At 48.4% G+C, this 27775-nt stretch overlaps 3 protein-coding genes across 3 annotated transcripts; 1 reads left to right on the top strand and 2 right to left on the bottom strand.

Annotated features, from left to right (window-relative positions):
* Window positions 1-1287: 1287 nt before the first annotated feature.
* LOC112890374 (40S ribosomal protein S8-like) lies at window positions 1288-3868 on the bottom strand. Its single transcript, XM_025957279.1, has 5 exons — window positions 3714-3868; window positions 3522-3594; window positions 2478-2811; window positions 1875-2050; window positions 1288-1656 (listed from the first exon to the last, which is right to left on the bottom strand). The coding sequence occupies exons 1-5, from the start codon at window positions 3715-3717 to the stop codon at window positions 1578-1580; spliced, it is 666 nt and encodes a 221-aa protein (XP_025813064.1). The 5' UTR covers window positions 3718-3868; the 3' UTR covers window positions 1288-1577.
* A 7768-nt stretch (window positions 3869-11636) lies between these two features.
* On the top strand, window positions 11637-15094 carry LOC112877376 (endoglucanase 7). Its single transcript, XM_025941676.1, has 5 exons — window positions 11637-12090; window positions 12202-12414; window positions 12889-13089; window positions 13853-14107; window positions 14192-15094. The coding sequence occupies exons 1-5, from the start codon at window positions 11773-11775 to the stop codon at window positions 14894-14896; spliced, it is 1692 nt and encodes a 563-aa protein (XP_025797461.1). The 5' UTR covers window positions 11637-11772; the 3' UTR covers window positions 14897-15094.
* Window positions 15095-15660: 566 nt separating this feature from the next.
* LOC112903061 (dynamin-2A-like) lies at window positions 15661-25326 on the bottom strand. Its single transcript, XM_025972272.1, has 22 exons — window positions 25010-25326; window positions 24872-24922; window positions 24659-24779; window positions 24453-24557; window positions 23781-23842; window positions 23136-23253; window positions 22700-23045; window positions 21600-21747; window positions 21400-21501; window positions 21195-21314; window positions 20953-21036; window positions 20721-20848; window positions 20245-20332; window positions 19995-20133; window positions 19571-19647; window positions 19365-19421; window positions 18848-18986; window positions 18607-18764; window positions 17975-18088; window positions 17829-17896; window positions 17039-17205; window positions 15661-16304 (listed from the first exon to the last, which is right to left on the bottom strand). The coding sequence occupies exons 1-22, from the start codon at window positions 25166-25168 to the stop codon at window positions 16087-16089; spliced, it is 2769 nt and encodes a 922-aa protein (XP_025828057.1). The 5' UTR covers window positions 25169-25326; the 3' UTR covers window positions 15661-16086.
* Between the last annotated feature and the right edge of the window lie 2449 nt (window positions 25327-27775).

Below are 27775 nucleotides of genomic sequence, written 5' to 3'. Positions count from 1 at the left end.
GGCCGTGATGCTACGGCACGCGCTGCCATTTGCCCGAGACACACACGCGGTGTACTTTGTGTAGGGAAGATCTCGCGCATGTACCCGCTCGCACAGGCCACATCGCGTCCTGTCCATCACGGTGTGGTACCACCACTGGCGCCCGAGTAGTTGGGGTGCGACGTTACTTCGCCCTCGCCCTCGTCTACAGCGCCCGCGCGCGTCGCTGCCGCTGGGAAACACGCGCGCGCGCGCGAGAGGCACCATTTATCACAAGCGGAGACCGCCGTGGGGCGCGTCCGGTACGGCGGCGCGAGTATGCTACGCGCCCCGGCGGCCGCGCCGTTTCCCGCGTTGCTGCGGTGGCGGCGTGACGTCGCGCCGGGGGTGCCTCGGCGCGGCCAGTGCCCGCGGCCGGCGGCCGTAGCTGATATGTGAGATTACCCGGTCGGGCGGTGGTGGGACGGGGCGCAGGGTGCAGGCTGTGGGCGGGCATTGACTCCTGTCGAGCACGGCGGACTACGCCGCAGACGGACGGCAAGGCAGACTGCAGAGGCGACTGCGCCCATCAGGGGTCGCATCGCTGCTGCCGTCATGCCAACCGAGGAGGCAGCGTACTACTTTTTTAGGACCTCACGTGGGCTATGGATGGACATCTTCTTTTCTTAGGACGGTGGGCTATCGAGTTTTGAGGGATGGTTTCTGCGGGCGCGAATTAGAGCTGGGCGTGGGCCAATTTCCTGAACGGGCTGGAAATAAGCCCAATCCTGCAACAGGCAAAAACGTGCGTACATCGCTGTGTAACTTTTTTGGTTGAAAACTTGAAACAAGATCATCCTTCGGCCAACGAGTTGAGAAGACAATTTGAACTTTCGAAGTACAAACTAAACCTGCAGCTCGCTCAGGGCACGCAAGAAACTGTGCTCCCCTGATGTTGTCACAGTGACAGTTCTTAGGCTCCAATAAAATTTAACGAAGGCTGTAACTTTCGAGTAAAAATATAAAAGGTAAAAAACATTTCCACAGCCAACTCATAGATAAAAGGAGACTTTATAGGCACAGAAACTATCGCAGCGCAAAGAAAACAGAGAACCTAAACAACACGGGCAGGTGAAAATTCTCAGCTACATATGGCTGGCTGCGTAAACTTCTGTTGAAACAAGACTATGCTCAGCCAGCGAGCTCAGAAGACAATTTGAAGTACAAACGAGCCCTGCTGCTCGCACGCAAGACACTGCTCGTTTGATGTTGTCACACTGACATTTCTTAAGCTGCCATCAAATTTCGCGATGGCTTGTAAACACGCACTGAAATCAAACAGGAAACCCACCAATTCCACAGGCATATCATAGATAAACAGACACTGCTAGACACAGAAACTGTTGCAGCACAAAGAAAACAGAACCTAAACATCACGAGAATACAACCATGGCAGGTGAAAATTCTCAGTTCTTAGCTAGTTGATTCATTTTTAGAAAATATTGTGCTCATCTGGTCTGCAAACACTGACATAACGCTCTGCGCTTGAGAATACTAACAAAAAAGCCAGAATAAATATCTTATCGGTGACCCCCAGTTAAGAACATCCATAGAATGCTCTAAGCTGTAGCACCCTTGCCCTTCTTCCTTTGGAGCTTCTTCATGTAGAACTCAAGCTCTTTACCCTCAAGGATGTACCTGTCATACAAAAGTAAAGGCTATTGTAAGTAGCTGAATTAAAACAATATAGCTGGTAAAATCTGGTAGTGACACACAAAGCACTGTCAAGATCCAACAGTGATGGTTTTCATCATATGCTACAGACAAACATTCCGTTTTATGCCGCAATATTGATATTGATTATACGGACAGATAAAAGTTGTAAGAAAGAAAAACGGAATTCTGATATTCCATACCCGTCAGCTCTGCCACACTGCCCAGGGCGGGAAGCAATGCACGCCAACAGCCTTCCACTGCCAAATTGCTCTTCAATGTGGGGGTCAAGTGTGCGTCCCTGCTGACGCTTCTCAAGCTTCCTCACAACATGGTTGCTCTTCTTTGTTTCCTCAGCTGCAGCCTCACCCTCTTGTCCCTGCATTAATGCACCTCAAATAATAAATGATCCGCTGAGGGAACCATCACAGCCTCTAGATATAAGGAAAAGGAATTTACTTAAAACTATCACTCTTAGTTTTCTGGGAAAGACTAACAAAATATATTCATTGAAAATAATCAACTCTAATATTTTTCATACAGAAACCTAAAACAAGCAAAGCAATGCAGAAACAAGCCATTCACATACAACAGGTGGATAGAGGAAGAGGTTTATAAGAATCTGTATGACAGATGATGTGTCTGCTTAGGAATAAGTGGTATCTACATGAACTAAATTCAGAACCCTCAAAACAGAACAGGATGAGCAGTTATTTGTAATCTACAAAATAGTGTGTGAACTGTGACGCCAATTCCTTACAAAACACAAAGTCAGTAATAAAACTTCCAGTTGCAAGGAATCATACCTCAGCAGCATCCTTCTTGGCAGCAAGTGCCTTCTTCTTCCTACCGATGTCCACTCCATAGTGTGTTAGGTACCACTGCTTGAATGGGGCAGCATCAACTTGCACAATGGCGCTCTTCACAAGGGTCTGAGTCCTCACAAGCTCATTGTTTGACGCATTGTAGACCACATCAAGGATACGGGTCTTGCGGGTAACAGCCTCACTTCCCCATGAGTAGTTACCAGTATCCAAGCGGAGAGCCCTCCACTTCACATTACCTCCGCGGACACGGACCCTCCTCACCGTCTTGTTGCTTGACAACTTGGTGTTGGCTGGCTGGCGGCCAAGCTCATACCTTTAGGACAAATGAGAAGCTGAATAAGTCTCAGCACAGTAATATACAACTATTTTGATCTAATACTTCTGGAATGGGCTGCTGACATCAATTCCCATCATCAAAACCCCAGTACTGCATCTGATTTACAAACATGATCCTGACAACTGACAAATCATACGAATTTACTGCATAGATTACTTGTAACTAAATGCAAATAAAGGTTTAGGGTTCATTTAGTAGCAATAAAAATAAAGCTTACAAATCTAATAACACAATTACAAAGGTGAACACTTTCATCACAGGTTCTCCAAACAATTCCCAGAAATTCTAAATTAGTTTGCCTTCTGAAAAACTCGAAAACTAAACATAGAAACGACATGATACAACTGCTTCATTTTCACAATGACAAGAGTCCGCAGTTTCATCAAAAGCATTATGATAATCTATTTAACACTCAAAGATAACTCATTATGCTGGAGCTATAATTAGGGGGCACCAACCGGGTAAACTCAATAGAGTTCACATAGTCACGTCATGGACAAAACCATACACGATACAACTCAGATCAGCTCCTATAATCGAAAACACCTCAAGATCCACCAAGAGATCGAAATGCAAAGATATCAAACCCTATACAACCGATCTTATCAACCACTTAACTAAACTACAGACCTTTGCAAACCAGCACAATTCCAAATGAAAGAGCAGGAGAGGGAAAGAGTCGTTACTTTCGCTTCTTCCTCCAGGCCTTCTGCTTCCCACCGGTGGCCCGGCGCTTGTGCATCGAGTCACGCGAGATACCTGCACGGACACATCCAAAGCAACCGCCGCCGCAGCCATTAGCATCGCTCAAACCGCACAGCTTCCGGACACCACGGCAGCACAAGCAGAACGAGAAGGCAAGTCGAGCGGGTGCTCACCCATGGTGGCGGCGGTGGCTTGGCCCTGCTGCAGCTGCTGCTCCGCCTCCTCCTAGTACGCCCGCGGCGCCGCTCTTCTGGTCCGGTAGCACAGGGAAAGAGAGCGAAACCCTAGGGCGTGGGGTTAAATAGGGGTCGCGTCGGCCGCGGATTAGGGCTTATTCACGGATGGAGATGGGCTGATATGACGGGGGCTTCTGGGCCGCGGGCGGCCATGACTTTAAAGGGTGCGGCCCATCTGGACCCGTCTGTCTCAATAGGCCGGGCCGAAAGGAGTAGTGGTTATTCCTAGAGATAGGCCTAACTCGCTAAGGCTCGGTTTGATCAGGTCCTTTTCTTTTAGTTCTCGGAAATACTAAATCATACTCGTGGGCTCTGGACGATCACGAGGTTTTTGAGTGCACGGAATCATGTGATTTGGGAAATCATGGTATATTGGTATTGCACAAATGATAAGAACTCTACTTGGACTTTTATTCCCAACCTCAAGTCCAGCCATAGTACATCCACGCTGCGAATGGTGATGTGTGGGATTCGGGAACCCGGCCCTCGCTCGACGCCGACGCCGCCTATCTGCCTGCCGGCCATCGGCGGGCGGGCGGTGAGCCGGTGACACGTGACGATGCGCGGCAGCGGGCCCGCGCGGTTTCCGGCTAGTCCGATCGAGCCACACGCGGCATCCCGGCAGCGCGCGGATCAGCACGGCTCGTCACGTCGGAAGAGCGTGCAGGTCAATGCATTAGGATGAGCCATCAGGCCTTGGCTCAGAGGAGTCTCTCCAGTCTCCACCAGCACAGTGCGGCAGCAGTGCAGCAGGTTCCATTCAGTAGACAATGTATTGACTGTGCAGGCGTTTCTAGAAGCCCACCGTTCAACCAGAGCGAGCTAGGAATAACTTGACACGGTGATCGACTCCGTGACGCCGTTCGTGTACAGGTTCCTGTCAGCTTCCTATTCCTATTCTTTGGGCGTGGTCACTTTCACTCTTTGCTCGTATGGTTCTGCTCTCTCCTAGTTTCCTAGTCTTGCCTTGGTTGGTTAAACCAAGAAGAAGAAACCGTTGTTTTCGGTGAAGCCTGCGTCAGGAACAGCCTTGTGGAATACTGGTGCATCCATCTTCTAGCTCTTCCACACATCTCACTATTCATGCCCCAATGCGGCCCCCAGGATGTTTTCCCCCAGAAGCTCCAACTTGACAGTGCCTTCCAACCACACGCAAACATAAATCATCCTAGTACTTGTACATATACATCTCTGAGCACACTGGCGCTGTTTTGGCCACACCGGTTTCAGTAAACTAAGACTCGCATAGCAGTACGCATTCCGGCCTGTTCAGTTCAGACTTGAGAACAGTTGGTTTGTCCGTCGTCCTCGTCGGGCACCAGCAACGCTTTAAGACTCCACGGAGCACCAATCAGCCGGTGAGCAAGCAGGAGACCGTCCTTTGCAAGTGCAACAACAATAAGGAAGCCCATGACTAGAACTGCAGATCGCAACGAGTTGCTTCATTGCTCGCGTTAGGACGCTACTGATCGAGGACGAGGCACGAGAGGAGGAAAGAAAGGCGAAAGGCGACGTGCGCGCGCGCGCGCTCGCATCCGACCCGACGACGGTTCGGTGGCGGATGGCGGCGACTCACCTCACGGCTGTCGTGCGACCCACGCCAAGGAGGGGGCAGCGTGCCGGCGAGCGAGCGGGCCGCGCGAGGTCGAAACGAGCGGGTGCGACGGCGACGCCGGCGCGGAACTTGCCGGACCCCCGCGCCGCGGCGCACCCAACGCGCGCTGCCTTTTCTCTACCTTAGCCTCCGCGCAGATGCTGAGATGCGCCGTGCCATATGGGTACGGGACGAGCGGCGCCAGGACGAGAAATATTCGAGGGCCCCTGGCCTGGGGTAGGTGGAATAGGGTTTCGTTTACATTGGTGATGCTGTTTGCCTGCGTTTTTCGGTGCATGCTGCTGGGGGGAATTCTTGGGAGATCGTATCGCCGAGATCAGGTCTGCTTGCTGAAGATGTGTTCAGACTTCAGATATCGCCAGTGCAGGAAGTGGTTCTCCTTGAAATAAGTTCTCACTTTTCACATCTTCAGGTTAGGCCGTAACATTTTTTTTTGGAAGTATAAGGCTACCGGGCTAGGCAGTAGCAGTACCCTTGAGCTTCAGTTCAAAACTTGGCTTCATGTCAACTGCGTTATGGTCTTGATTGAGGTCACTGGTAAGGCGCAAGGTTACATGTCAACTGCGTAGCCACAGGACGACATCCTCACCATCGACCACGTTGCTAGTCGCTAGTAGCTCTCCGGTCTGGTCGCTATTGGGCGCACGCACGTTGGGCGCTTTGTTAGATCGGACTCATCTTTCCTAACCCCCCTGCTTTAGTTTCCTCCTCGTCATTGGGGACCGTCGCCATCAGGTTACCGTCGACCACCCCCAGCCACCTTTTCCGATCATCGCCTGCATCCCTGCATGCTAGGCAACCGGGATCGCGTCGCGGCCGGGCTTCGTTTCGTCACAGCCCGGGCCTCATCACAGGTCACGGTGATCCGGCCGGCCGAACCGCATGGGAATCTGCTTTCTGATCGAACCGCTGGTTTCTGTCTCTCAGCTCTCGACCCCATCATTTCTGTTCTTCCAGTGGTTCCTACAGCCGGAGGAAGCTGGTTTTCTGCAGGATTTCCGGTCTCCAATTCATGGGCATGGAGGCATGGAGCCGCCATGAGAGAGAGGCGACGGGATGAGCCCACGGCGTCGGGCGGGGTGTCACGCTGGCGTCAGCGGAGCGTCAGCCTGGCCAGCATCTCCAGGCTGACCGCGGCGTGGTCTCCGCAGCCCGCACATGCATGGTGACATGGATGATGGATGCGGTGGGTGGGTGGCCCGGGGGGCAGAGAGACAGGGACAGTTGGAGCTGACATGGTGGGCCTCCTTACCAGTGGACCTTTGCTTTGGTCGCACACCCACAGCTCGCTACATCCACATCGAATGATACACTAAGCTTCTCTAGAATATCATTGTCGCCAAATTTTATTTCAAAAAAAAAAACCATTGTCGCCAAATTTGTCTGTGTACAACTGCTATATCAGTCAACCCTCTCTTATTATTGGTATGGGGGGTGGCCGGTGGCGTACGTGTCACTGCCTCATTGGCCGGTCCTGTATGATGCGTGCTGAATGCACTGTTGAAACAATACAAGACGGGCATGGTTCTCTGAAGAAGGGCAGGGTGTGGCGTGCGATCAAGCAGCTCGGTCATTCGCGGGTAGCTGAACGGCAGCGGGAACCGGCAGGATTTCGTGCGCGTGCATCCGGTGAGAAATTAAAACTGGCCACGGTGGCGTTTCTTGTGATGTCACCGTAAGTATTATTGCTTGGTGATGTGTGATTGACTGATTGATAAGCGGCGTTCATGGAGCAGAGACCAAGATATGGTTGGCACATTTGCTACAGTTTGACCTGGATAGATTCGGCAAAGTTGGGTGCTGTTTGACTCACAGCCCCTCATTAATGGGTGGAAGAAAATACTGTCATGTGTCCATGTAGACCGACATGGTAGTGCTGTTGGCTCTCCATTTCTACTATTAAACACGCAGCTTAAAATGGATGATAATCACACGTTGGAAAAACGCGGTAGATTAAAACAGACGTCCAAATCAGTCAGGAACAGTATGTGTAAGATTTTTCCTTTTTTTTTCTTCTTGGCAAAGATTGACAAATCATGTGGCTAGTGTCCAACGCGTCCGTTGAATCTCCCCCCTCCAAAAGAAAAGGAAAAGGAAGCCTGAGAGGAGCATTCGGCCACTAATAGAAAAGGAGAAGACTTCCAGGCGAGCAAAAACAAAACGTCTGAATCTTCTGGAGTTGTCAACCTCTCCGGGTCGTTGTTGAGAATGCCTAACCTGACGAACTATTCCGCTCGCGAGCTAGCTAGCTAGTGCCACCCTACCTCCCTGTTTTGACTCCAGTTAGTTCTTCCGTGCCGTGCGTCCCCCCACGTCCCAAGACAAATATTCCGTGCGCCCCCACGTCGGCCCGGACACCCGGCCGGCCGGCGCGCATCCACCGCCACCGCCGCCGCCCGACACAAGTTGACAATGTGGCCAAGAGCATAGGCAGTTCGGTATCGGCGGCCGGCGGCGTGGTCAGAGCGTCAGCCCCCCCGCGAGAGGCGGCCGGACGCCACCGCCCACCGGTGGCGCCGACGGAGGGAGCCGTGCCGAGCCAAGAGACCGATCGGGTTGGCGGGAGCAAGGCGCATCAGCCCAACAGCAGAATAATCGAATAAAAATGTCACCTCGCCGCCGCCGCCGCCGCTCCAACGCGCTTTGAACTGACAAGGGGGTGCTCCTTTCACACACGTATGAGAGGGAGCATGGGGTCCGTATGGCACGCGCGCGTCCATCCGTCTACGTTGCCTCGGCCAGCCAGGCGGCCAGGCCGCCGGGTGGATACCAGCACCTGGAGGAGCTGGAGGATGGAGACGCACGCATCAGGAGCGTTATCCTTTCTGAGTTTCTGCTCTTGTCTTCGCGTGCCTTGTCACTTGCTCTGAGAGCTCACAACAGCTATGGAAAACGTCTATTTTCTGATTATTTATGCTGTGTGGAATATCACAGCAATTGCTGTCTAATAAAACCATAAAAATGATGTTAGAGGTGGAACAAAAATTTCCCTTTTTCTTAACAAATGCATGTCTTGCGTATGCGTATATATCAAGAGGCATAGTACTTACTATTCATCAAACAATAAATGTGAAGGCAAGAACCATAGAAGCATTTGGTGGCGCAAAAGGCACCATAATGATGCGGAGATTGGGATTCTAGGGAAGGTACTATAGCTACCAAACCAAAATCTGGCTACGCATACGTCTATGCAAATTAGGGTGCGAAGCATTCAAACATCATGACCTGCTTTAGGGCGCAAAGCCGTGTGATCATGCTGCACACTAGGTGAATATTGAATCCCTCTAATTGTTCATTTCCAGTTATCGTAGCTTGTTAATCCAAAAGTGAGAACGATGGGTAGGTGTACGGCAAAACTAAAGACCCACAAATCAAAATAATAATGTTTCCAATAGAAATGGTTTAATAAATCATTGCATATAAACCGGAAACAAACTATCAACCTCGTCCTTTGATTAAGTTATGCACCAGATACTTTCGTTACAAGTCTAAAGTCTTCACAACGGGGTGATCTCACAATTAAGGTATGAAATCATTATTTGCCAAAGTCAGTATGATGAAGCATCAATATCACCGGAGGTTTAAAATATGCACCACCATAGATCATAAGCATTGACCTATAATCTTTTTAAAAGTCACAAACCTTGAGAAAGTGCATGTACATATAGCTGAAGCGGACCTTCTACGCACCTGCGTCATACTAAACATGAGGACGGGACAGAAAAAAAATAAAGGCCGCCTCACGAAAAGTATTTCCACATAACAAAAGGAGAGAGCAACATACACTTTCATCATCATCACGGCTACTTCAACAACGAGAGGTAGTTCATTTGTTCAATCAAGCCTCCCGACACTCCATCCACAGAGAAGAAGTCTTTTCACAAGGAAAAAAGCACATAAGAAAATCTCCATGACCAGCTACCTAGCAAAAAAGAAAAAAAAGGTGATAACTAAACTAAGCAACACAAGGTGAGAAACACCGGTGATGCATATGCATCAACGTCTTCGATCATTGGCAAAAGAAACCACTGATTATTAGCCAAGCGATTTGATCGCCTGCAGAAAAGGGCATGTGCAATGGAGGTGAGGTGGTGCTCCCAACTCCTTAATTTCCCCCTTGCTTCACAAAGCAGTTTACGGAGAAAGGAGGACGTGCCAACAGCAGCACGGGAGAAAAAGACGAGCCATGAAACGCCTGGTGGTTCGCGTTAAACTATAATAAAGCATCTACACTAACAACACATGATACACTAATAACAAGAAGAATAAAGAGGGACGGAGACTAGCTAGATAGTAGTACCAGAGCACGGTCAAAATGTGGCTTAATTGGCCAAGGAGCAATGATGAAGCTTCGTACCATCAAGTGAAGCGAAGGAGATGCAATCAAGAAGCTTCCAAATTCCGGGGGACGATGTTAAACATGATAAATTTTGTGCAAACATATAGCAGAAATGGGCATCTGGTCCGGCCTGGCCTACCTACCTGCTCACCAGATTTGCGCCAACGGGGAGAGGAGAGGAAGGTGAATAACGTACGTGTTGTGCAGTGCCAATGGCTGGTTCCGTTTCGTCCAAACCAGAGGATGATGGATGGAGCAGCGGATGGGGAAAGCGATGGAGGAAAGGGGAGGCCAGGACGGGATCAGGGCGTCCAAATCGTTACCGCCGGGGAGTCGCTGCCGAGACCAGGGAAAAAGCTAAGGATCACTAGCCATCAGCAGCTAGAGTAGTTTCATGGACACGCACAAACAAAAAGGGGTAGCCGTGCAGGTACACGAGGCAAAGCTGATCGAGAAAGACGTGAGATTTCAAGTTACCACCAGATAAAAGATCAGAGGGCAAGAGGAGCGTCATGTGATTGTGATCCTCCTGTTCCCGCATCCGGTTCTTGAAGCAGAAGAGATGAGCTAAAACTGGTAGCACTCTACTCTACTCCTACATGTGAAGCCTCGTACGTGCTACAGCAACTGCAGCTAGGTAGGTAGGCCGTGGGGATTTTTTGCTGATGGCTGACACGGCGGCCTAAGGATGATAATAGCCGGCGATCTGGCGGCTAGATGCGTGTACTCCGCGTTTTGTTGTCGCTGGAAAGTCTGAGGATTGACCAGAAGGGGCAGGGCAGGGCGTGTAGCCAACTAATCCTGGCGAGACATGCTGGTTACCGACAAAATTTGCCGGAATCATCTCGGAACGACAGGGCTCGCCAGTAGCTGAGTGGAAGAGCCCAACCTACGCCTGCTGTATAATATTGCTCTACCGTACTGTCATGTGCCAATGCATATTCCTCTACCTACAAATAAGCTGCACATGAAAGTCTACCCACGCACAAAAAAGAAGAAGAAAGACTGGACCTAAAAGTCGCACCCTCGGACTAATCATCTGAACTGGACAGCAGCTAGGCAGCAGATAGCTTACCTGTTAAGACTGGGCAGTAAAAACGGGCCACCGACCAGCATCCTGGTTCTGCCTCGGACACTCGGACGCATGGTAGAATGTGCAGCTGTGGGAAGACCCGGCCCGTGCGCATGCCATGACTCGGTAAACTCGGCTTGCGTCGTCGATGGCCTACCTGCTACTAGCTACAGGGCAGTGAAACTGGTCGCCGAACCGGGCAGCGTCATGTAAGCTAGCCTGGAGCATGCGTCGGCCACCGGCCGCGATGACCCGGCTCCTCTTGCCGCGGTCGTACGCGTGCTTCTTCACCGCGCGGCGAGCCGAGCCGAGCAGTGCGTGTCCGGCCGGCCCCAACCGATGCCCAATCCAACCGAGCTCCCGAACCTCTCCGTCTCCGGCCGGCGCCCGGTCAATATCCGCCCCGGCTCTCCTGCTTGCTTGCGCGCGTCGCCAAGGGCAGCAGGCAAGGCCAAACCCAACCCAACCATTACCTCGCCACCAAACCAAACCCCGAACAAGTCCACCCCCCTCCAACCCCACGCCACGGCACCCGAACGCGACGCGCCCCCCGCTTGCCTCGCCTCGCTTATAATTTTCCGCGGCTCGTTTCCCCCTCGCTTCTCTCTAGTCGCTTAGCTAGCTTTGCCGCCGCGCCCGGCCCCCAACCCCTCCGCGCTCCCGAGTATTCTATTCCGTTCCTCCGGGGGGAGTCGAACCGATTCAACACGGTGCGCGCGTCCCGTGTCGGGCGGGGTCGCGGATATAAGCCCCGCGCGCGCCGCAGAGGGTGAGCCGCGAGTCACGGAGGACGGGAGGCCAGACCAGTTGATCTCTCTCTCTCTCTCTCTCTCTCTCTCCCTCTCCCTCTCCCCCCCGCGCCCACGCACACACAGAGCGCGGCGGCGGCAGGGAGGAAAGCGGCGCGCGGCAGAGCGGAGCAGGTCAGGGTGGACTGGAGCACAGCGCGGTGCGGGGCATCCCACGGCACATGCGAGCGGTCGCAGCGGCGCGGAGGCAGCAGCCGCATGCGAAGGCGCCGGGCGGGGGCTCTCCTCTTGCAATGAGCGGCGCGGGCGCCGCGTCATCGTGCCGGCAGCGGCGGCAGCTCGGGGGCGCGCTTCTGCTGCTGGTGGCTGTTGCTCTCGCGGGTGTTCTCGGCGGAGCCGAGGGGAAGGCGCACAACTACGAGGACGCGCTGCAGAAGAGCCTGCTCTACTTCGAGGCGCAGCGGTCGGGGCGGCTCCCGCACAGCCAGCGCGTCACCTGGCGCCACCACTCCGGCCTCACCGACGGCCTCGAGCAAGGGGTACGTGCATACATGCGATCGGCGAGCCAATATAATGGCACGGTGATGATCGTCGCGGTCCGCTAACATGGGCGCCCTTTTTCTCTTCCTGCGCGACGACGATCGCCGCAGGTGGACCTGGTGGGCGGCTACTACGACGCCGGGGATCATGTCAAGTTCGGCCTGCCCATGGCGTTCACGGTGACGATGCTGTCGTGGAGCCTGATCGAGTACGGCGGCGACGTCGCGGCAGCCGGCGAGCTCGGCCACGCGCTCGAGGCCGTCAAGTGGGGCACCGACTACTTCATCAAGGCGCACACCCAGCCCGACGAGCTCTGGGCCGAGGTAACACCATTACTACTCACCCCTACAGTACAACCCGCCGGCCGGCTCTCGATCGATCCATCATCCATCATCACCTGGCCACCTGGCCATGGCGAGACCAGTTCGCACGCCCTGACTTGGCCTCGTGCGGAAGCTAGCTGTTACACACACCACCGCCAACGTGGAGCAAGCTAGGGTCTCGAGACCAATTCAATTATCACCTTGTATTTTAGTCGCAGCTAGTTCCATTCTTCTCCCCTACTTTTTTCCAAACATTCCAAACGACCCAATAATATTTGGTTTGGCTACACACAAAGTTTTTTTTTATATTTTTTCTGGTGAATAACAACAACATCTAGCAGGTTAGGTTAGGTGGCCCGCTCGTTGAACGTACGAACACAGTAGCATTAAGTTTATGCAAGTTCCACATGGCATGGGGTTTTCCGATCAAAGCTGCTCGACCCCGGCCGGGTGTTGACGATTTTGTGCGCGCAGGTGGGCGACGGCGACACGGACCACTACTGCTGGCAGCGGCCGGAGGACATGACGACGTCGCGGCAGGCGTACAAGGTCGACCGGGACCACCCGGGCTCCGACGTCGCCGGCGAGACCGCCGCGGCCATGGCCGCCGCCTCCATCGTCTTCCGCGACGCCAACCCGCACTACGCGCACCTCCTCCTGCACCACGCCCAGCAGGTACGGTTCTTCGTCGTTTGATCTGAACCTAGCTGCAGCAAGTTCGTTGGACTTTTTTGCTATAATTCTCGCGCGTGAAAATTTTTGAAAACGAAACATGGATCATTGGAGAAGTGGTGGACTAGGGTTAGTACGCGTACAGTGCGCGTACCGAACTTTGGACTGCTGCGAGCACCTGCAGGCTGCTCTCTCTCTCTCTCTCCCTGTCAATGATGTGCCATCTTGGCAGGCAGGGGTGTGCTCGTTCTTTCTTCCTGGTGTCTTGCGCGGCACATGCCTGCCAAGTTGTGAACACGACGGCTTTCAGATGAGGGGTTCCTGTCGGTTCGTAGGGGATGCCATGTGGGGCCAGGGAGGCGGCACGCAACCTAACGCAGAGAAAAAGACTGCCCATGGCCAAAAGGGGGGAGAGCTACCATCTGGTTTGGTGGACGGGAGGAGAGCTAGCTTTCCATTCGCCTCGCGTTCCCATGATTAGGTCGCCAGTTCAATCGCATAAACTGCTCTGCTTAGAAACTAAGAAATGTAACGTCATCATCATGTGCCTCGCTGCTAATTCAACCAGTACTTTTCTTTTCTTTTTTTCCTTTTTACTTATTATATTGTATTAAAAGGAAAGAAAAACCAGAACTAGTCCATGTTGGTTAGCATCACCTGCTACCAAATACTACTTTAATTTTCCAGTGTCAATTATGAGGCGAGCGAGTGTGCTAGTTGAATAAGAGTGCACGTTAGCTAAATCATTTCTTGTATCCTTGTGCAGCTGTTCGAGTTCGCCGACAAGTACAGGGGCAAATACGACAGCAGCATCGCGGAGGTGAAGAGCTACTACGCGTCGGTGAGCGGGTACAAGGACGAGCTCCTGTGGGCCGCCCTCTGGCTCCACCGCGCCACCGGCAGGGCCGACTACCTCGACTACGTCGTCGACAACGCCGACTCCTTCGGCGGCACCGGCTGGGCCATCAACGAGTTCAGCTGGGACGTCAAGTACGCCGGCGTCCAGATCCTAGCCACAAGGGTAAGTGGAACTCGACAGTGTAATGATGCCAGCAAGCTAGATAAAGAGTTGCGAGGCTGACACGTGTGCGCTTGCTTGTTCCAGCTGCTGCTGAGAGGGGAGCACGCGGCGCGCCACCGGAGCACGCTGGAGAGGTACAGGGAGAAGGCGGAGCACTACGTGTGCGCGTGCCTGGGCCGGAACGCGGACGGCGGCGCGGACGCCAACGTGGAGCGCAGCCCCGGCGGGATGCTCTACATCCGGCAGTGGAACAACATGCAGTACGTGACCAGCGCGGCGTTCCTGCTCTCGGCCTACTCCGACTACCTGGCCGAGGCCGGCGTCGGGGCCGTGTCGTGCGCCGGCGCCGGGGAGGGCGACGTGGCGGCGGCGGAGGTGTTCGCGCTCGCCAGGGCGCAGGTGGACTACGTGCTGGGCACCAACCCCAGGGGGGTCAGCTACCTGGTCGGGTACGGACCCAAGTACCCCAACCGGGTGCACCACCGCGCCGCGTCCATCGTGCCGTACAAGCACAGCAAGGAGTTCATCGGCTGCACGCAGGGGTTCGACCACTGGTTCGGCCGCCGGAGCTCCAACCCCAACGTGCTCGTCGGCGCCATCGTCGGCGGGCCGGACCGCCGGGACAGGTTCAGGGACAACCGGGAGAACTACATGCAGACGGAGGCGTGCACGTACAACACGGCGCCCATGGTCGGCATGTTCGCCAAGCTGCACCGGATGGCGCGGCAGGAGCGGGAGCAGGGCCCGACGCCGGCGGCGCCGGTGACGTCGACGGCGGCTGAGGTGTAAATAGATAGGACGTAGAGGGGGGGCCTGTACAATTTTCCCCATTCTTTGGTTCAATTCTTTTGGGCTTTGGATTCCATTTTACACAGATCGGAGATGGTTGTATACAAAAAGAAAAAGAAAAGGGTGGAGGCATTGACATGCAAATGTAAATTCGCTACCAGTACATACGAGGAAAAGAAAAATGACACGCTTAATTTATTGGTGGTTCTTGTCTGTACCTTCCGTCGGGTGATCCCTGGCTCGTGCGCTCCAGTTCAGCAATGAGCAGGTCATCTTCGCCAACGTGACGCGATCCAGCTTTCAATGCCAACTTGGCGAGCCGTAAGATCACTAGATCAGCTGCAGAACATGAAACAGAGGCAGGAGCACATGACCAGAACCCAGGAGAATGGAATGGAAAGAATGCTCTGCTTCACATGATTGCAACTGAACCTTCATTTTTTTAGAGCGGCAGCATAAAACAACAAAGTCTTCGCACGCCTTTTGGTACTGATTTGATCATATGGTTTGTTTAGGCATAAACTAGGAAGTAGAGAAGCATGACCACCTGCGCTTGCGGCCGAAGAATCGCTCACAATATATGCAATATATATCTCCGATGTTGAAACAAATTATGCCACAGTTCAGCAGCTTCATTACGCACACCAGAGCCCACAAGAACACGAGGCCGGTATCAACAAGCATGTGTGTTCTCCAGCTCATCAAATAATCTCTTTTTTTCCCCGGGAACTACGGCGAATCCATTCGAGGCCAGCCCGGACATATTTCAAAGAATCGTCAAGTATATAGTCATACAGCAACATTAGCACCACAAATAACGAATGAGCCTGTGGTAGTTAAAAAGAATGGGAAGGAATGATACATTGCCAGTTCGATGGGATGACTTACAACAGAATGGTACAAAACCAAGATCAACCGATCCGTGGCAACAAAATCCACAGGATTTGAGCATCCAGCAGATCAATACTCCAAAATGATCAAGAAATGGCAATCATCAATAACCTATATATTTCTAATTTTCTATAAACAACTGAGGTTCTCTTGATACACACACACCGTCCATCCAAATCTCTCCAGCGAGCTCTCTATTCTTTTGACCCCAGACGTGTTCTTCCACCAATATCAGAAAAGGATGAGAGCCTGGCAAGAACTTATGTTGATTGGTCACACAGATAGATCAATCAACGTACTTAGTATCTCCCCCCACTCGGTGGTGCCGGTGGCAACCGGTTAGGTGTGCGCCGGCTGCCAGAGTTGGCATCCCCATTTTCATAGCGCCGGCCACGACTATCAGCACTTCTTGACCTTGTCTCATGCTGAGAACTGGATCTGTCAACAGAGCCATTTGCTGCAGAATTGAAGGCAGATTTCCAGTCCTCACCAGATTGGCCAGGAGACCGTGGGCTCTCTGCAAGTAAATTTATGTCCGCTCAAGGTTAGGTTCCTGAATTTTGCTACCAAAAGGCAGAACCAGAATGAATGGAAAGCGTAGCAAAATGGTCCACATATTTATGCCAAGCAATGTCGATCTAAGTATCTAACTAGTTAGCAGAAGTTCTAGACAAAACCAATAAATTTTTCATGTGAACTCGTGAACTATCATACTAAATTGTTACTAGCTCATTATTATATACATTTCTGGATTCCAAAGAAAAAGGACACTTGTCTGGCTTATGCCCTGGACTGGATCATATATTACCTACTACAGTAGCAATGGTTTTCCATCATGATTACAATCATAGACAATGGGACATTCATGCACATATTGTGGCAAGAAGGGACAGCAAATAGGCGAGGTCTTTAATCCTAACCACAATAGACAATGGACATTCATGCACATGTGTTGTGGCAAGAACGGGCAGCAAATAGGCGAGGTCTTTAATCCACCAGCTAACCATGATGTACCTAGAGGCTGCCGGCCCAACCCAGAAAAAATGGGCCCTAATTTGTGACTTGGTAGTATTGACAATCAAGAAGGACTTTGCTAGAATGAGCGACCTATTAACTTAATTTTGAAACAAAAAGAAAGACTTAATTTCAAAAGATATAAACCATATTCCCTGTGTAAATTAAGAAAGTTCATGAATAGATTTATATCACATTTGCAAGCATAATGCTGAATTCGAAGTATAGCCAGCTTACCAGCTCCAGAACTATCGTTCCCATACGAAGCTGCTCTGTTATCATGGATGCTGAGCTGCCGAGTAAGCTTTGACAAGAGGGATGATTGTTTTTGGTACTTTTCACGCCTACGTTTAGCATTGTGGTCCTCTTGGAGTAGTTCTTCGATCTTTGCATTGCTTTGTGCACTAGAAGTGAGAAAAATGCAACAGACTCAGCAAGAAACTATTAAAAAATTACAATGGCTATGGAACACAATATTTTCTTCTAAGTACTTTAAAATACCAGTAACACCTCCAACAATCACCCATCAGGAGTGTGAACAGTAATTAAGTGCGTATCAGTTTGCAAAACTCAAGCACGGATAAAGACACTATTTTTATCAGTTTCCTCATTTCTTTGAATGTAGTATGCGAAGCACTAACTGAAAGGATAATAACTAGACCTTCGCAAGGACAGAACCATAAAAAACTTTTAGTTTGTTGAAGTTCCATCTAGATGGTACATCTTCTGTTTCTCTTTATATGGCATATTGTTTTCGAACTTTTTTGAAAGTATAAGGCATCCATGTGAATTTATTGAAGTTTTCCAGGTTTTGCCCATGTTTATTGTATATTCCCTCACCTGCTTTCCTGGTGAATATCTCACTAATAGACTAGCTCTTCTCCCTCATGTTTCAAAGGTAAATAGGGATAGCATGGTTATCATCTCTTCTCTTTCTCTTGGTTTCATGGCAGTCTAAATCTTTGTGTTCATCCAATACATCTTATATTTTTTAACATAGTATCCTTAAACAAAAGAAGTGCCTAACCTTATTGAGCTGTACAACTGGTTTAGCATATCTTCTTTTGATTTCTCCACTTGGCAAAGTACGATAGCCTGATAATGCAAAAGACAATGAACATTACTCCACAAATCACAGGGTTCAAAGAATCAACTGAAGCTACAAGTATTAACCTTTGGAACATTTGCTGCCAAACTGTTCAAAACAGCCTCAACATAACCACGAACTTCTTGGGACATCCACCGAAGTTCTTCTTCAGGATCAGCAGGCCTCCGAGCCATTGTATCCTTAAGCAAAAAGAGTGACAAGGTGTCATAGTGGTCACCAAACAAAGCAGTAAAATGAAGTGATCTTGTGGTTGAGAAATTTAAATGACTAACATAATAAGGTGATAGCTTTAGGTAGAGCTGAGATCAAAGATTAAAACAATAAATTTCCTTTAGATATCAAGAAATGAGCATTATCCAGCTGATAGATGATCCAGAAGTGCCTCAGCCTTTCTTGGCCACACCTTCAGTTGATGCTCATGTATGCACATAATTTTTTTTAGCCTCCCAACTTTAGTCAGTTCAACTTGACAGGTTTGCTGTCGGTTCAGTCAAAAGCTGTCTGGTTCAACTGTGGTCGCACCATTTCACACAGGCTCGATGGTAGGGACGACATTTGCATTGGCCAAGGTGTTCTAATTTTTTCCAGTTTGTCCTGTCTTGTCTTTAATCTTTAATACTATAATAACGAATGCTAAGACTAAGAGCTTCACAAAAAAAAAGGGTACAAGGACACAGGTAGGGCTTCGGGAGCTTACAAGGGATCCATCAGAACGGCTTTGTCTCATAGAACCATCCTCAGGAGTATTTGGACCCTTAACAGAGCCCCCTTTGCTTTGAATAACACCTTTTATCTTCTTGATCCATTCAACCTTGTCAGCCATACTCTCAGCCTTCAATATAACGGCACTGTGAGCTGCAAACATGAAATAAACATTTAAAGCATAAAAGACTAAAAAAGTAACTTTAAGATAAGCTATAAAATTTATGTGCACAAACCTTTCAAGACAGTTTTGTAGGCTACCCTGTTAGTAATCTTAAAAACAAGACTTGGGCCTTTTTCTTGCCCATTTGCCTTCTTAGAATCCTTAGAACTCTTAGAAATCTCTTCCTCCTCAATCTCTTCCAGGTTACATTCCTAAATCAGACAGCAGATCATTTTATTATAAACAGATCGTATCACACTTCTCATAGGCGTCTACATGTTGTCTCTCAGTTCAGATATGAATTCCAACTTTCCTTGCAATGGAAGAATTAACCGTTTAAAGTGTGGACGCGAAAGTATACTGCATCCTTTTAACATATATGTAATTTTAAGATTTGTGCAATAAACATGTTAACTTTTGCTGCTAATATACACAAAAAGTATTAAGACTGGTTGTAGAAATTACAGTGCTTTTTGTCATAAAACTATTTCAGAAACTATATTTGGTACAAAGTGATGGTGAAGGTTTGAATTCTATCAAACAGTGATTGTACTATTCAGAGTATAAGTAGGATTGACATCTGAGCACACCTCCAGGACAATGACACCTCGAAAATGTCTCTCCTCTTGCTTCTTAGTGTATCCAAGCTGGAGCAGAAAAGGGTTGAAGTAAATCATGCAAGCCATCTCAAATTAAAGAAGGTGCTAAATATCAGCAAAGAATGTTAAGAAAATCATCAAAAGTTAGCATCCAGAATAATCAGGATTGAAGGGAATTGCAAAGGAGATTTATTAACCTTCCCACTCTTCTCATTTAGAACAAACCACCTTCTGCTCCATTTATTATCTTTTGCACTTTTCTTCAAAAGGTAACCTGGTGAGAAAAGAAGAAATATGTCACCAAATTGGAGTATGACAGCATACAATTGGAAAATAAATAATCGAATTTTTGGCTAGTTACACCCATTACACTTAAATCTGAATGCATGCATTGTATACAAGTAGCAAAAGGTTACATAAGAGTTCTGAACAAGTTAACAATCAGCCAAACAGATTGAATTCTTATGAAAATGGTTTTCCGTTCTAATGAAAACCAAAATTGACAAGGGAACAGCATTTTAGAAAAATCTGAAGTGTTCCCAAGTATAGTTGCATAGAAAAAATGCACTGCCAAATTGCTATGTGAAAACATGATGTTATTCCACCCCATAATTGTCATACCTGCAGTTATTTCACCACCAGGCCCAGCAACCTGCAAATTTGGTCCCTCTTTTGTATCCTTATCTTGCTGATTAGATTTATCCTTCATTGATTTCAGGCTACCACCAGCTTCGTCCGATCCTGTTTGGGGGCTTGAAGCCTAATATGAGTGAGAAAGAATGTCAACAGGGAAGACAAAACTGATACCAAGAGTCTAGAAGGTCTAAGTACATAGATTTGTGCATCCTGAGAAAAGAGGCAGAATTCATACCCTGTTCATCTTGGATTGATCTGTGTCTTGTCCTTTCTTAGATGATCTGCTATTTTTCAACTCATCCTCACGACGCTGTCTTTCCATTCTGCAAATACCATGCCAAGATAAAGATGTATACCACATGACACATTCACATGATCATAAAATTATGTAAAGGCACCAGTTGAGAAAATCATTTATCCATTCCAACCAGGTGATTAGACTTAATTAAGTGAGAAACACAAATGGAACTTTTTTGTGTGTTTGAGAGGAGGGGGGGGGGATGCTTCAGCCTTCTGGTAACTAAAATTTAGGTTGATGGTGCTATTTAGTTTTGTTGAGATTTTCTGATGGAAAACAAATCAAGAATAGAAAAGAGAAGGATTGCTCTAATTAATCTACACAGTACAGAATGACATAAATCAGGCGGCAGAACAGATTATTTGCTTAAGACTTGGATTAAAGTAGATGGAATAAAATAAGCAATGATTGACCTTCTCTGTACTAATCGGATGAAGTGCTGTGGAGGAACAAAAGCTCGCTCCATATCAACAAGTGCAACCACCATCTTTTTTGCGTCACTTTTGAAAGCATCTAATGCGTTAGATGCAATTGCAATGACCTTGACAAAGGATTATTATGTTCAAAAATTAGTCTTAACGTGAAGCATAAACGCAAGTAGAAAAAAAAGGGAAAGCTGGTTACAGCAAAAGAGCGAAGTGATACCTCACGCTTGAATGGAGGGTATCTTCCTAGTCCTGGTGTAGCATTTGCAGCAGCATTTACTATGTCTAACAAAACACGGTGTACCTGGTGTGTTGATAGACATAATAATTAGTTAGCATATCAGAAGCTACAAAGTCAGTTTAAATAATTGTAGAAGTATGATAGTCTAAAGATGCAAAATAACAGAACTGTCTTAAATATATGTTCGCCCAAAGACAAAGGAAAGTCAGATCTAGACATACCTCTTCAACACAGAGTCGTGATGGCTCCTTCGCCATTTCCAAAACTCCTTTTATTAAGGATCTTAAACCTTTCTCTGGAGATATCAAATAAGGTTGATAACCATCCGCTTCCAAGACAATCTATAATAGGAAGAGAATTTTATTCATCATAGGACAAAAAAAAAGCCCAATCTATAATTAAATATAGAGCAGCTTTTGAATTTACCCTCTTCACATTGTTCAAATCAAAATGCCTGTCCAGCGGAAGCTGTTTGATCCTATCTGGAAACTTGCCCTCAAAACTTGCAACAATTTTCCAACCAGACCCCTTTGAGTGGAAACAGTACAGCACTCTTGTAATCAGTTACTCCATTTAGCAACAACTTAGATATAACCAGAAAAATGCTAACGGGGATCATCACTAACCTCACCAGAAGTAATATGAGCAAGAAATTTATCTTCGAATTCTCGACACAGCTCCAGAGCAACTGCTCTGGTTCCTTCAGCACTTTGTACCATCGATTCTCCTAGCCTTGCAAGCTCAGCTTGCACTATCTGGGATTTACCCTGAAGTCTGAAATTGGAGCAGGGTGTATGCAATTCAATAATTATGACCTAATATAAACTCAATTGGTAGAATGGGTGATTAGTAAAAGTTGCATAGTTCATTAGTTCAGTGACTAACAGAATTCAAAAGGTGCTTTCGAGGTGATCATCAACTTAGTAGTCAAGTGGAACCTGTCTATGTATCTCTTTTTTCACATGGCATTCCTCTTTTTTTTCCCCTCGAATAAGCAGGAGAGCTCAGTATCTTTGTATTAAGAAGGAAAAGATTCAATTACAAAAACCAACTCCCCACCTTGGATCAGAGTGAGGAGCCGAGCGTTTTGACCGGAAACACATGTCATTCCTCTTAGCAGATGAATGTCAATCATGTAACTACAGATGCAAAAGTTGTTGCATGATCACCTAGGTGCCGCATGTAGATATTATGTTCATTTAACTAGAAGGTCAGCAGAGACAAGAACATTTGCAATCAAAGAATCATGAGATGATTTGCCAGATGAGAAAGGCCTAGATCCTCAAAAGCTTTTTGTTGACTGGCAGAAGAAGAAAAAAACCTTGAGAATATAACCTAAATGGTAGCTAGGCATTCATCTAAACTAGCAAATCCGTCGATGCCATTGCAAAAATATAAAATACACATGATTAATTTACATCAGCATAATCCAGTGCCAATAAAACAAGTGGTATATCCTTTCTATCAATAAATAAAGGATATCTGGAATTCTTTCTAAAGGGCCAACATGGAAATGTCTAGACATCAAAGAAGGGGAAGTGCCTTCAATTTCACATGTGTTCAGATCTATATAGATATTGATGGTTTTATTACAAGCATCGTGAGTAAACTTGAATGTCTACAGATTAACATTTTTCTCTATCTCCTGTTGGTTCTTATTGGGCAGAGGGCAGAGTTAAAATGCTTTTAGAAGTAAAACACAGGATGATCAGCATAGGATGCATACCCGCTCAGCAAGTTAGGCAGCCGAATTTTCATCCGTTTACGTATTTGCTTAGCAATGGTGTCCACGAGAGCAATTCTCCCCAGCTTACTCTGAGGTGCACCAGTTAGGATGGATTTAAGGGTTTCAGCCTCTGCTCGCCAAGCTGTTTCCAGTGAATTATCAGACCCAACTGATCCTGATTGAGCAGATGCAATTGAGACAGACTGTCCTATTAGAGCAACCCACTCAATATCAGCTGCTGCTCGTGGGGCACCCTTGTTGGACAAAATGGCCTGAACACAAGAAACAGTTTTTGCATCTGCAGCCGCTTGATCGATTTTGCTTAAGACACCTATTGTTCTAGTTCCTACAACAGTTAAACAAGAAGAAACATTAACTGATATTGAGAGAGTGGCTATGCTATTGAGGAGGATATGATCGAATTAGAATGACAGACCATCTGGATCAATATCTTTTGCTAGTCTAAGAGCTCGAGAAGATGCAACATCAGCAGCTTGCATTGCTGGTATCACAACAATCAGTATTGCATCATTGTGTCCAGCATATTCACTGATCTGAAATGAGAAAGTAGTCGCCATTATGAAATATAGCTGAGATGATACAATAAATGTAACAAGTAAACTAATAGTCTTGTTGTGTGGTGCACGCGTAAACGTGTTTCTGTGAAGATCAAACAAAAGACTCCTAACTGGGGAAACAAATATTATTGCTCCCAAAGGAGCAGCACTTAAAAGAGTATGAATTACATAAGAGGTGGCGATTTTGATGTTTAAGCTGTGTTTCAACCTAATGTTCAATAATTTTCCCAAAGGCTATATACATGGGGTCAAGCAAGCTAAAAGTTTCTTGGAAAAAAGTCACTGGTTTTCCTATGCTTAGATACTAGTCTCTCTAATTTTGACGGATTGGTCCCCACAGTTACTATTCTCTGTATCCACCAGCGCCGACATTCCATTAATTCAATAATATTCCAATTCACAATTATGAATAATTAGACCAACAACAATTGTTCTAGCGATACACTAAACCTTCCCAAGTAGTTGATGAAGAATGACAAAAAAACATTGCAAGAAGTACTCACCGTTGAATCATCCATAACACGTTGGTCTATGCCAGGTAAATCAATCAATTTCAGGGGAGGAGCTGGAAAAGCAGAAAACAAGAGATAATGAAATGTAAAGTCATTAGTAAGAGCCCAGAGAAAACAAAACAGTGTGAACAGAAACATCTAATGCACACTATGTATTATAACTATCACTTTATCAGATAATGAGCTCATTCAGTGTAGGGTTACAATCCAGTAGACCATTGCACTATCCTCAGTAAGTAATAACCGATCAGAAGAGCCTAGCTGATCACATCCCTCCTCTGAACATTATGGTCATACCATTCCAGCATTATACGGAACATACAATACAATGCAGAAGGCGTGTATATTCTATGACTAGAAGAAGAATTTGGAAACTTTCTCAATCCTTAGAAACATTCCCCTAAAGCATGGCCAGCAAGTAATAGGACATTAGAAGACCCTCATTGATGTGTCTCTCCTCTAAAATATGGTGGCTGTACCATTCCAGCATTATATGAAACATACAACACAGAAGACTCCAATGCTCTACATCCAGAAGAACATTTTGGGAACATTCTCAATCCTTAGCTACATTGTGCCCAACCCATTCCCAATTATTCAGCTCGTTACTTGATTGGCAACATTGCCCAGCTACTAGAGAAAACGTACAATCCAACAACCAACCTGTACTTGTCCGCAGCTTAAGGAGAATTTCATCGCTTCGGCCTTTCCCAGATCCACCGGATGCCCCTTTGCTAAGCCTATCCTGCAGCGAATGCCGTAGTGCACCTGCAGGTCACACCACAAACCAAAAACCGCCACCAAACTCAGCAAAACGACCAACCGCGCCCATTGCTAGATCTGGCTACGCGAGGCGAGATCTCACTCACTTGCCGACACCTGCTGCGACTTGCTGTCGATCTGCAGAACGATGGACTTGCTGCTGAGCCCCGGATCCCTCGCCAGGTCGACCACTATCGGCGCCCGCGTCGCCCCGTTCTCCCCCGTGGGCTGCAACACAGCAGCAACCACCACCAGAGGATCACATAAGCGAATGCTCATGCTCACAGCAGAAGAGGGAGAGTTAAGCGTGTCGCACTCACCAGCACAGGGTGGCCGATGAGGCTGTTCAGCACGGCCGACTTGCCAGCGCCCTGCACGGAAACCGAGCAAATCAGAATGAGTCAGATCGAGCGGCTGGGGCGGCCAGGGGTTCGGAGCTCGCGTGGCAGGGCACTTACGACGTTGCCGAGCACGACGGCGTTGAGGAAGGTGGAGGGGCGGCGCGAGGGGGTCTCGTCGGATGGGTCATCGTCGGCGAGGAGCGAGGCGGCCTGCCGCATGGACTCGGAGAGCTGGACGAGCTCGTCGATGGCCTCCATGGCTGCCGCCGACGACATGGCTGCAGGGATCTCGAGGACGGTCTGGGAGATCTCGGGGGTGGTGGGCTTGGGGATTGGGGAGGTGCGGTGCGGTTGCGGAGAAATTGGAGGCGGACTCGTGGAATCCGCGACGCGAGCCGGGGGTGTTTTGAGAGCCGAGACGGGCACAAGGGGCAGTCGTTGCCTGACTGCTTTTCAAGTGACGGGACCAGCGACTCACCGGTGCGGTGTGGTGCGGGGCGCGCTTCGTTTGTTCGGGCACGTCGGGTGTGGCTCAGATCTGGCTCGGCGAGCCGATCAGCCGACTTTGTAACGAAGTGGGCTCCAGGAGGCGGATTTTGAACGAAAAACTGAAAAAGGACTGGACGTGCGCGGGAGAGGGGCCTGTGTTTTCTGGTTTGGGTGCAACTGGGCTATGTGCGAATTGGACATTTGCTTTTGTGGAGGTCCATCCTTAAAATAGTCCAAAATCCTCTTGAAAACTACTTTTACATAAAGTATAAAAAATCACGTAGCAAACACGTTTGTGTTGATTCTACGTGTCAGCGACTATAGCAAAATTTGCCAGACAATAAAATAGAGTTAGTTGTCAAATTGTTGCTAGTGTGATGATGTACAATCTGCAATGTAATTAGTGTTATAAATACTCAACAGAAAGAGTGGATTAAACTAAATTATACGGATGTATACCAACAATTCCTTCAGTTAAAAAATATAACATAAACTACAAGAGTATTAGGATACACAGCATAATTTTTTACAGCATTCCTAAATTATGCTCACCTACTTTTCTCAATGAATTGGAGATGCATTCTTACCACTATTGAATGCAAAAGGCAACAGTAATAAATCAATTGATCCCTTATCATATTGTGGGAGATTCAGGAACCGTTAGTAATAGGTTCTAAACTTTTGATGGCGCTTTTCTTCGTAGTGGTTAGTAGGGGTGCAAATTAGTGACTTTTAGATGCATCTCCAACCCTCTTTAGTTTAAATATTTATGCTAATTTTTTAAAATAGAACTTTATTTTGAAGAAGTAGCACGAATATTTAAACCGAAGAGGGTTGGAGGTGCAGTTAAGGGTTACCGATTTGCATCCTAGTGGTTAGGTCCTGGTTAGTCCATCAACTACTTATGGTGATGCTAATTTGTATTCAGAATGTTTTGGCTGACATAAGACTCTTAACAGTGGATGTTGCAGATTTATCTGATTATTGCTCTCTAGTTGAATTTGATGTGTCTCATACTTTGATGTTTATCTGGTATGTATGGTGTATGGAGTATGGTGACGTGCCTGCTTGTGCACTGTCTGCGGCCGTGCCAAAGTTCAGCCGTTTTTTTTTTTATAATTCGCTAGCTTGCTTTGGCGTGCACTCGTGCTCAGAGACCTGAAGGATCTACTAGCCGCTGCTAGCCTGCTACTGTAATTCAAGTTTTGTTATAACTTTTAGATGGCGTAGGCCCCGTTTGGAAGAAGGCAGATTTTGGAATCCCAAAAGCTAGAGTCAAGGGAGAATCAATTAGGCTTCCAAACGCACCAGATTCTACTGAAGACTCTGGACGTGAGATTTTGGGATTCTTAAAATCCTGGAAGCTGGAGTGGAGCTGATTTTAGCTTCTACTACATGGCGAAATTACATTTTTGCCCTTGAATTCACGGAGAAATTAGAGCAATCTCTGCCCCTCTCTTCCCTGTCGGTCTCCCGTCCTCATCCATAGGCGACTGCCCCCTGTTCATCTCCCTCCCCGCGTCTCCTCGTTCGCCACCTCCGCCTCCCAGCCACCGTCGGATCCTCGCCGCCGCCGCCGGCCCTTCCCCGTGCTCTGTCGCAGAGGAGGCACGCCGGTCGCCCCTCCCGCGCGCGGACCGAGCATGGGGCTGGCGGGCCGCCCCGGCGCTGCGTGTCACTGGCCGCGGGCGACCCGGTGCGCACGGCCGCCACGGCGACGCCCTTCCCTGGTCGCAGCCTCACAGGCGCCCCTCCTCCCCGCACGCCAAACGCCGCCCGTTCCCTTCCCCGGCCGCGGCTGCCCCGGCGCCGCTCTTTCGTTCCTCGACCGCGCCCGCGCCGTCCTTCCCCTCCGCTCGCCGGTCGTCGAGTGGTGGCGCGTGCGGGGGACGTGCGCGTACGTGTACTACCTGGACCAAGAGAGCTACCAAATCAAGCGTGAGTTGTGCGAGTACGTCCAGGGCGAGGCCAAGGCGTCCTTGGAGCGATTGCTACTCTAATTACTCTACCAAATCAAATAAAAACTAATGGAGCGATTAGAGGCATTAATACGTGATCAATTTGTTTGCTTGCGCGAGAAGTACGGCATTTGGTGGTAAAAGAAGAGCAAGGGTATAAAAGAAATGCATGCATAAACATCCATAAAATCAGCTACTAGAATCTTGATATCCAAAGAGCACAATCTAGATTTTATGTAGAATCCAGGTTCTCAAAATCCATATAGAATCTAGATTCTTAAAATCCAGAATCCAATCCAAACGGGTCCGTAATCCCACTTTGTTGGCGTATTGTCTGTCACCGTGTCCGTGCTAAAATCTCGAAACAAAATCCGAGCATTATCCCCGTCTTCCTCGCGCCCCTCCCGCCCCGCCCCGAACCACCCATCCGCACCCC

This window comes from Panicum hallii, chromosome 1 (assembly GCF_002211085.1).
Source record: "Panicum hallii strain FIL2 chromosome 1, PHallii_v3.1, whole genome shotgun sequence".
In the NCBI taxonomy this organism is placed as follows: Eukaryota; Viridiplantae; Streptophyta; class Magnoliopsida; order Poales; family Poaceae; genus Panicum; species Panicum hallii.
The sequence above is the reverse complement of the archived record's forward strand: the minus strand, read 5'-3'. Positions and strand labels throughout refer to the sequence as shown.

Excerpts from the sequence above, each read along its gene's own strand:
- LOC112890374 (XM_025957279.1), bottom strand. Across the intron at positions 2,812-3,521 it reads GCCTGGAGGAAGAAGCGAAA|GTATGAGCTTGGCCGCCAGC; the intron begins GTAACGACTCTT and ends TTTGTCCTAAAG. Across the intron at positions 1,657-1,874 it reads CAGTGTGGCAGAGCTGACGG|GTACATCCTTGAGGGTAAAG; the intron begins GTATGGAATATC and ends TTTGTATGACAG.
- LOC112877376 (XM_025941676.1), top strand. The coding sequence starts at position 11,773 with ATGCGAGCGGTCGCAGCGGCGCGGAGGCAGCAGCCGCATGCGAAGGCG. Across the intron at positions 12,091-12,201 it reads CCGACGGCCTCGAGCAAGGG|GTGGACCTGGTGGGCGGCTA; the intron begins GTACGTGCATAC and ends CGATCGCCGCAG. Across the intron at positions 13,090-13,852 it reads TCCTGCACCACGCCCAGCAG|CTGTTCGAGTTCGCCGACAA; the intron begins GTACGGTTCTTC and ends ATCCTTGTGCAG.
- LOC112903061 (XM_025972272.1), bottom strand. The coding sequence starts at position 25,168 with ATGTCGTCGGCGGCAGCCATGGAGGCCATCGACGAGCTCGTCCAGCTC. Across the intron at positions 24,923-25,009 it reads CCGTCGTGCTCGGCAACGTC|GGCGCTGGCAAGTCGGCCGT; the intron begins GTAAGTGCCCTG and ends GTTTCCGTGCAG. Across the intron at positions 23,046-23,135 it reads AAAAGATATTGATCCAGATG|GAACTAGAACAATAGGTGTC; the intron begins GTCTGTCATTCT and ends TAACTGTTGTAG.